Raw genomic sequence first — 9,496 nt, 5'->3', positions numbered from 1 at the left:
CTATTACAATAGAAAAATGGACAGGGATATTTCATTCATATTGCTGGGCAATGTTAGTGAAATCTTGAGGTCAGATGCTGTCGGCAATCTGCAAATTACTGTTTTTGTTTTCTTCTATGTTTTTCTATTTAGCTGATTGACAATTTTTAGGGGGCTAACTAGTCTGACACCTCAATAGGGCAGGGCCAAGCAGTTTCTCAAAAGCCCTCAAAAATGTGTGTGTTTTGTGTGTGTGTGTGTGGGGGGAGCACTTCGTGAGGGAGCTATTAAAGCAACCAAGTGGGGCACAGTTTGGCGGGGGCGCCCTAATGAGTGTTAAAATAGTAATTCCAATACATGGCTGGGTTATAGAATAGCAAAAATTATGTAATGTTAACTGTTGAACAACAACACAAATTATATAAAATGCATATGATTTAAAGATACTTTTCTTTAATAAAAAAATACCTATTTATACAATATATAACTAACATAAACTACTCATCTTTACAATATTGTCCAACCAAAACCACCTAAGTCTTAATTAGTTAAGAAAGTGTTAAAATTGAATTAATTACTGCAATTTTTTTATAATAAGTATGTCTGAAGAAAATAGTTAAGAATGAACTTAAATAGTCCCAGAAAACATAACAGAGTAAATAAATGTTAAAGAACAGACATTTACATGTACATTGAACCTTCAATACAGTGCAAATACAACATAAACCAATCCCCCAAATTAACTATTAACAGATGTCATGAGATACAAAAACAAATTGACACAAACCTACATACTAAACTAATACATATTCATATATAATATGAAGAGAAAATAAAAATGCACTAAGATCTTAATTGGTAACATATAAAAGGTTAAAAATCATCCTCTATTAAAATGTACATTGAATGTTGAGGTACTAGCTTCTAACTTATGAGTTGATTAATAGTTAAGGATTTAACTCTTTAAAAAAACTTTATGAATTACACAGATAGCACATATATCCAAGCATAATAGGTGGCAGCCTATGGTATACCGGTCTCCTATATATCTTGTGGCAAGCTTCAAACAAACATAAAAAAATGTTCCCAAAATGTTTTGGGGAATTTATTGAAAATGTCATATACACATGTGTAATGTTGTCGTTTTGGTTTGATAAAAGTGTTGTTGAAACAGCAATTAACATAAGATGCACATAAACACAGAGGTAAGTATTTTAATGTTCACCAACATTCATACATTTTCTGCAAGAGGATGTCATGAAATACATGTTCATAATTTTTTTGTCTTACTTGAAATTGATAATATTGAAGAGATGAAGAATTATGATAGCTCTTATTATCCTTTGAAATTGCTTCATGGTTATTTCAAAAAGTACACTGTTTGTGTCATAAACATTGTAATACATGTATCAAAGACATTTGAATTTCTTGAAAATTTTTCCTTTGGTCCCATTATATAAAAGATATCTTTCATAAGTATTCCTTACCTTTTAAAATAAAAAAAATCTGCAGAATATAAAACTTGGTCAGCAATGGATCGTATTTCGTGATTCACCAGAAGCATAATAAGAAATGGGAGTATACTACCTATACCAATCGTTTGTAATGTGTCGGTTGCCCGCATATGATACAAAGTCAACCAAAATCGAGAGAGCCTGATTCTTAAAGGGTTGAGATTTTGAATAGAGAGGGCGCTACACAAGATATTTCTTGTTGTGGGATAATGAAAAACTGAGTGTTAAATTTGAAAGAGCATACAATATAAATGACGAAATCATCTTTGATCGAAATCGGTTCAGAGACAGCTCATGTTTTCTTCAATTTCAAGTAGATTCTTTGTCCTCCTGAGGACGTTGATGGCTCTGTTAGAAATAAATAAAATGAAGACATGAACGCATAAGAATCATTCAAAATCACTAATAATCACCAACTAACCATTATCCTTTCCAGATTATGTCTACAATTACTATATACAGCTTAAAAAACATCAGTAGGAGCATTAGAAGGGATTATCAACACAAGGTAACTTGATTTGCCCGTTTCTAAAACCGAGTTTGGATTATTACACTTACATGTATAGGCCAAAACAGTATGGTGTGTCTGAAATGATGATTTGATCATCTGATAAACTCACCTTCATCTCTAACGGTGGTATTCTCGAAAGCGGACTAACTTTAGTCCATGGTTTAATCCTCCGACTAAGTATGGAATGCCAAGTGTCCATATGAATATATTTTTGAATAATTTAATATGTCCCTAAATTACCATGATAACATAATCATAGTTAAATTGTTGTTTATTAATGTTATTACATTTTATTTTGATTAAGTGACAGATTAAATTATTCAATAACATATTCATATGGACGCTTGGCATTCCATACTTAGTCGGTGGATTAAACCATAAACTAAAGTTAGTCCGCTTTCCAGATTACCACCCCAAATGTTTACACTCCAGTTATTTTCATTCATCCACTAACGATTTGATACAATATAAATTCCTTAAATCTGTATCTTAGATACAGTAGGTTTCAAAATGTATATAATTTCGCTTACTTTCATCACCAGTGGTTTCTGGGTCCGCAGTATTGGCCTCTACCTGCTCCTCTTCAGAAATAGGGGAAGTAACAGTTGATTTGCCAGCAGCAAGTCCTGAATGATATAAAAAACGAAAGAGAAATATGTATGAAAAGTCTTTTTATAGTCAATTAGGTGAAAGGCAAATTTAACATCTGTATAATCAGCAAGAGAGGTGAGTTGGGGGGGGGGGGGATGCAAAATTATTTACTACATTAACCATAATGCACTTATGTTAAAGATTCACATTTATGAAAATTTGTCACTAATATTGTCATTCTATTGTTCATAGAATCGTATCTATTCCAGCTAAACTACAAACAAATCAAACTCATTACATTTTCAATTCAATTCAATTTCGGTTTTATTAGAAATATACCAAATAAAAATAATAATAATAATAATATGGATATTTATATAGCGCCGGTATCCGCCAGGCTCTGACGCTCATGGCGCTGTACATACATGTATTACTATCACAAAAATATAACTTCTTAACTAAAATAAAGTAAACTAAAACAACACAAATTATAACGCTACATTGACATGATTAGATAGCACTGTTTAGAAAGAGATGGGTTTTTAGAGCAACTTTGAAGGCATGAAGGGTAGTTAAATTACGAATACTAACTGGCAGCTTATTCCAAAGGGACGGACCAGAATGAGAAAATGCTCTATCCCCCCATTGTATCATATAAAAATGCACTAAAAACAATTGATTACAAAATTCAGCAATTAGTTATAGTAGGAAAAAACATCACAAAAAATATAATTGTAAATTATAAAATGGTATATTAATCAATACTACTACAATATAATGATATCTATTAAAGTTGATAATTGATATATTTAATGTGAAGGATAAGCTTACTATATATTTGAAGAAAATCATGGTGATTATCACTTTGTCAGAAAATTGAGAAAGAGAGAAGATAGAGTGACATAATGGAAGAGGGGAGGGGGATAGGATAAAGAGAGATAAAATTTGAAAGAGAGAAGGGGAAAAAAGACAAGAGAAAGATGAGGAACGAGAGAAGAGAGAAAAAGTCAGAGAGTTCATTATGACAAAATAATGTAAGCAAATGAAGGAGAATTGAGTTGAATTAGCTTAAAGGGATAGTTGAGTTCTTGTTAAAGACCTTTAAAGTGCATGGTTATTGCTCTTATTTTATGTAGGACATTTCTGGTGCCCTCTTAGAACCTAAAGGTAATTTTAGACCTCAAAATGAGTGAATTTAGATTGAATACGATCATACCAATTCAGCTCCACTTTAAAAAAAATATGGTAACCGTTAATTAATGAATTAATTAATGAATTAATTAATAAGAACAATACACAGGATGGCTGGTTGTGTGTATGATAACCAACACATAAAAGCCAACAAAGGGTCAATATTGACGGCAGGTCAGTACCAGATGGTTTGGCATTGCCATCAATGCCAGCTGAAGCTCGTGAAGCTCGTGAAAGGCGAAGAATGTCCATCAACTTCACTTTTTCAACAGTTAGCACTCCCCCAGACAATCTCCTCATCGTCACCATGTTCTTCTTCACACGTCTTCTTTTCATCTGCAGTACAAAGAAAAATATGGTTATTTCTATGGCGTTTTATAATTCATTCTTTTCAACTTTTATAATTCTTTCACTTTTTTATCGAGTTGCATGTGCAATATGAAGAAAAATGAAAAGACAAAAATGGGTATTTTACATGAAATCAATTTATATGTTAAATGATCTTACCAACCAATAGCTTCTCTTCTTGTATGTATAACATGTATTGCTGTTGGTAAATATATCAAATTAAATCAAATCTTTTTTAGCTATTTTATTACATCTGCAATACAACATATTTAATTGAGGTTTGAAAGACAATTTCAATACCTTCATTATTCAAAAAATTAAAAATAAAGACCAATTAAGTTCAGGAAACTGTCAAGGAATCATTTATAAATGGAAGGCAGTCAACTCATGAGGCCAAGAAGATGAATAAAAATCTGACGCAGAAATTGGCAATTGCCCCTCTTACAATATAGTAAACTGAATTCATTTTCACCAATCACTTTTTCATTAAATTATTAGAGAAAGAAGACGATTCATTGTTTTGTGTCCTTGTCTGAATTCAGTTTTCCCCCTCCCGCGCGAAAGCTTTGTCATTTCATTTAACTATTACTCTTAATCCTTGTCTAAATTCATTTTCGCCGATCCCGCGCAAGGCCCGAAACTTTGCTCTGACGTTTCATTAAATTATTAGAGAAAGAAGACAATTTGTTGTACCGTTCTCGACTCTTTATCCTAGTCTGAATTTGGTTGCCCTCCCCCCTCCAGCGCGGAAGCTTTGACGTTTCATTAAATAATTACAGAAAGCCTGGAAGACGATTCGTTGTACTGTTTTTTGACTCATTTTATTCATAGTCTGAATTCAGTTTCCCCACTCCCGCGGGAAGCTTTGACGGTTCATTAAATCATTACTCTAATCCTTGTCTACATGATGCGAAGCACGGTGGCTTTCACGTTTCATTAAATTATCACTTTCATCTGTATCTTGTTCTGGTTCCTCATCAGCGCTAGCACTCACTTGTTTTGGCGGGCGCGACTGTGCTAGTATATAAGGTGTCTGAAGGAACGTTTCCTTTTCATCTTTGGTACAGTTGCGTGAGATTGTTTTCTTCCTTTCTGCCAACAAATCCCAGTTCCGCGCTATGGTCTGTATGTTAGGAACTGAAGTTCCAGGAAATAATTTTGGCCACCACACATCATGAACAGTTTTCCATGTGATGCCTTTCCTTTTACAGTATTGTTGAATTTCAACTATTACCTGGTTTGTAATAGTTTCAGTGCAAGTTTGAGTGTTCAAATTATTATTCAACCATTCTGGGGTGACACCAATCTTTGAGCATGCTGGTCCAATTTCATCTGCCTGACTTTTTGAAAGTTCTTTCATTTCCTGCATCAACAGCAGAAAGTCATTAGACTTCTCAGCTTTTGCAACATAACGCTCGACTTTCGCGATGACTCCAGTGAGAATCTGTGGTTGTTGGAGGCCAAGCGATTTGAGGATGGGAGGCAGTCCTTGTCTGTAGCTGTTTTCAGAAGCATCAACTGCACTCCGTATGACTTCAAGCAAAGCAAATGTTGGAATAGGCTTTGAAGTCCAGTGATCTGAAAAATACAATAAAAATATGTATAACAATTTATAAAATAAAATACATATTTCATTTTATTGATATCTTTATTTAATTTTCAGAAAAATAGGGTGCACATCATGCATTGTATGCAATCAATCATTACATACAATATTCTTAAAAACAAATTAACTTTGATTTATAGTTTAAATTTTTCAAGCCAACAAGCAAAAATCTTGTTATTTAATGTCTGTATACCGATAATAATATACTGAGAATTATTTAAAACAATCAACTACAAGTAGAAACAAAAAACTCTTTTTATTTAATTTTATTAATTTAAACAAGGGACTGCAAGCACTATATGGCACAGCCAATTTATGCCCTTATATGGTAGTCACTATTAACGCGCATGCGCAGACTTGAAAATAATCGAAGGGGACTGATGCATGAGAACAGTACACGATCCTTACAATGTACGTACATACTCCCCAAATGACTACGCTGTTTACAGTTTCCTTCTTCTTCCACTTTGAGTACACCTCTTTACAGAGTATTATCATACTAACCTGGGGTGTGCAGGTGCACCACTACACTGGGGTTTCCCCTATACGAATAGTGCAGTGGGTTCTTAATGTGCAAAGGTAGTGACTCGATCTTCTCTACACGGGCCTCCATTTAACGTCCTATCCGAGGGACGGAGTGTTTTCCACTTAACATAATACACTTTAATAAACATAAAAATAGATTCATAACTTACCAGGACAAATTCCTTCATTGATAAGAAGTGCAATTTCTTCTCTTGTCCAGCCAGCAAGCTGAAGTATCTTATCAGTGTTGTCAGCCATGACCCAAATTTGCAGTGGCGTGCAGCGGTGGCGATGGAACTTACTTGGATCACCGTCACAGCTATTTCCTCATGTGTTTCACAAATTATTCAGAAAAAAGATCACATAATAAGAATCTGCAGACTTTCAGCTAGTACATCACAGTATATTTGTATTTTTAAAAGATGTCACAGTTGAGGATTTATGACGATTTTCTGAGAAACCATTCAACACGCCATAATTTATTCCACATGGCCAGGGACTGAATTTCAGAGTTGCAAAAAGTTTGGTGCACCCAGTACAGTTGTGGCTACCTTGAGTGTAAACAACAAATTGATTTAACGAGTGAAACACATGAGGGTATTCCATTTTTTGTAGGGGAGTTTTATAAATTGAGGTGCATTTTCACCACGCAGAATAACAGTGCAAGTCAATGGGTGATCAGCGGGCCATGTGGCCCATATGTCACACATGGCTGAAAAGACAATATTCTAATTAAATAATTTAACATATTTCCCACATGCCTGTAACAATGAAACTACACAGAATTGTAGTTAAAGGTATGCTTGAAATATATGTGAAATAAAAAAATTAAATATTGTTATTTCTACCAACTGCTGTTGTGTGTGTGTGTGTGGGGGGGGGGGGTGTGCGTGTGTGTGTGTGTGTGTGTGTGCGTGGGGGCAGACTGTGTGCACAGGCAGTATGATCACCCTATTGTTATAACTAGTTTTGGGAATTCTTTAATAAGAAAAGGGGAATTTAAAGACTCTAGGGCGCGCAGAGGTTTAGTCTAGCCTAAAGCAATGCTCACGCAAGGCCATATGCCTGGCCAAGTCACAAACACATACAATTACACTTTTACCTAACTCCGGGAAGCTCCGACGCCGATGCCGAAGGTGCTGGTGTTGGAGGTTCCCGGAGTTAACTTTTACCATGTTTACAACAGTCTCTGCGAGAAAAGAGTTATCGAACAATGATTTTTAAGTAACTGATGTTTATTCAAAAGAAACATGAAGGACGTGGTATCCGATATATTAACTTGCCACAACCTAAGTACAGTTACATTTACTCACATTTATACTGGTTCTTGCCCTTTTGGTTTTAAAAACTCCCGAGCAACATCTTCCCAGCTCCTTCTAAGCACTTCCCCACTCACATCAAAACCACCTCGGCGGCGCGGCCTCGGCCTCAGCTCCAAAATTTTACACACTCCCAAAAACCTTGCCCAAATTAAAGCTAGTCTCCCAATTCAGACCTCCCTTTTTAAATCGTTCGAGCATCCAATTTCTGTAAGAAGACGATTCGTTGTACCGTTCTCGACTCTTAATCCTAGTCTGATTCAGTTGCCCCCCCCCCCTCCCGCGCGAAGCGTGGAAGCCTCGACTTTTTGTTAAATTATTTGCTTAGAGAAAGAAGACGATTCGTTGACGTTGTACCGACAATATCCTGACAGGTGGGGTATAACGCACCCCACAACCCCTTTAAAGTAGATTCATTGGTTTTTAAAACTAACTTTATTTTCATTATTGCAAAGTTGAAATTTTTATTCGACAAGGTTATCAAAATTCAATGCTTGGAAACATAATTCTAAGTAATGATTATCATAAATTACAAAACGCTTAAATACAACCCCGGCATACTGAGCACCCGTGAAGAGCTCTCGTATACGCTGCTGAGATGTGTGAGATAACATGGACATGATTTGCACAAGCAGACGTTGGGGCCGCAGACCTGGCCCGCCCCTATTTCCCGGTAAATAAACATTTTCTTATAACATCATCCCCTATCTTTTCTTTTCCCTTCTTTATTATCCTTTCCCCTTTTTCTCTTCTCTGTCATTCCCCCTTTCTTCCTTCTCCGCCTTTTTTTTTCTCCTCTCTCTCTCTCTCTTTCCCTTTCTTCCTTCCTCCCTCCTCTTTCTCCTCTCCCCTTTTCTTCTTCTTTTCCCCCCTTCCGGCCCTAATTTAAAACAAAAAACGGAATCCGACACTGTGTATATGGCGGGCAGGAGCTGGAAGAGTGGGGGGGGGGGGGGGGGGGGGGTGATCGAGATTCTTGAAACTTCAACTGCTGCTTTTAGTAATCTAGTCACGGTTAATTCAGTTATGTGTGTTTATGTATGTATGTATGCAGGCGCGTACGCAGGATTTTTTCAAGGGGGGGGGGGGGGTTTAACATTTATAAATCGGGCCGAAAATTTCGCAACGACTCAGCCAGCCGCTGAATAAGCGGGGGGGGGGGGGAGTTTGGTCTCGAAATTTGAAAATTTGACATTTTGCTCCGTTGGGGGGGGGGGGGGGTAAGGTCAGCTTTTTTAGGTCAACCATGGGAATATTTTTTTTTTTTTTAAATTAAAAAAATCCAAAAGGGGGAGGGTTTTAGAGAAATTTAGGGGGGGTTTACACACAAAAAATTACCAAAGGGGGGGGGGGGTTTAACCCCCAAACCCCCCCCCCTCCTGTGTACGCGCCTGTATGTATGTATTAAACGGGTACGTGCCAGTGCTAGTAAGTACAGAATCTCGTTTTGGGACCTTTTAATATCACACTTTCCCAATTATTTCCTAATATTTCAACCGCTGCCTTTAGTATATATGCACATATCCTTGTGTTAATTCAGTAAAGACAGGTGATGTCAATGCTAGGAAGTGAATTCATGCCAGAAAACTAAACATGTTTCAGAAGGCTTAAGATGCCTAAATTATAAGACTATTTCAGTTAGTCTTCTATTTGAGTACTCTTTGTTTACAAGGGCCATTTAATCATCTACAATCATCTATTAATAGTGAGGCATAGATCACAGACTATATCTACTACTAGTCTTCTTTTTGCAATCAGGGACATTCTATCATGGCCTCTGCTTTCATGTGTTTTTCTTTTTTTAGGAGGGGGGGGGGGGTGGTAATAAATGATGGTGACACCTGCCATAGACAGTGAACACCCCATGTGTTTAAAGGACACTCCCATACACGCTGGTTTTGTATTATAACCA

The 9,496-nt window shown here is 36.3% G+C and overlaps 1 protein-coding gene across 1 annotated transcript; it reads right to left on the bottom strand.

The window, feature by feature from the left end:
* Nucleotides 1-952: 952 nt before the first annotated feature.
* LOC100893480 lies at nt 953-7,808 on the bottom strand. The gene is made up of 6 exons (XM_030997837.1): nt 7,579-7,808; nt 6,436-6,584; nt 5,129-5,712; nt 3,969-4,122; nt 2,535-2,630; nt 953-1,841 (listed from the first exon to the last, which is right to left on the bottom strand). Exons 2-6 carry the CDS (start codon nt 6,521-6,523, stop codon nt 1,786-1,788), a joined length of 978 nt encoding a protein of 325 aa, XP_030853697.1. The 5' UTR covers nt 6,524-6,584; nt 7,579-7,808; the 3' UTR covers nt 953-1,785.
* Nucleotides 7,809-9,496: the final 1,688 nt, after the last annotated feature.

This window comes from Strongylocentrotus purpuratus, unplaced genomic scaffold (assembly GCF_000002235.5).
Source record: "Strongylocentrotus purpuratus isolate Spur 01 unplaced genomic scaffold, Spur_5.0 spur5_scaffold_4, whole genome shotgun sequence".
Taxonomy (NCBI): Eukaryota; Metazoa; Echinodermata; class Echinoidea; order Camarodonta; family Strongylocentrotidae; genus Strongylocentrotus; species Strongylocentrotus purpuratus.
The sequence above is the reverse complement of the archived record's forward strand: the minus strand, read 5'-3'. Positions and strand labels throughout refer to the sequence as shown.

Coding starts and splice junctions, on each gene's coding strand:
- LOC100893480 (XM_030997837.1), bottom strand. CDS start 6,523: ATGGCTGACAACACTGATAAGATACTTCAGCTTGCTGGCTGGACAAGA. Junction 2,631..3,968: donor TGGCAATGCCAAACCATCTG/GTACTGACCTGC, acceptor TATATCATTCAG/GACTTGCTGCTGGCAAATCA. Junction 1,842..2,534: donor AGAAACCACTGGTGATGAAA/GTAAGCGAAATT, acceptor TATTTCTAACAG/AGCCATCAACGTCCTCAGGA.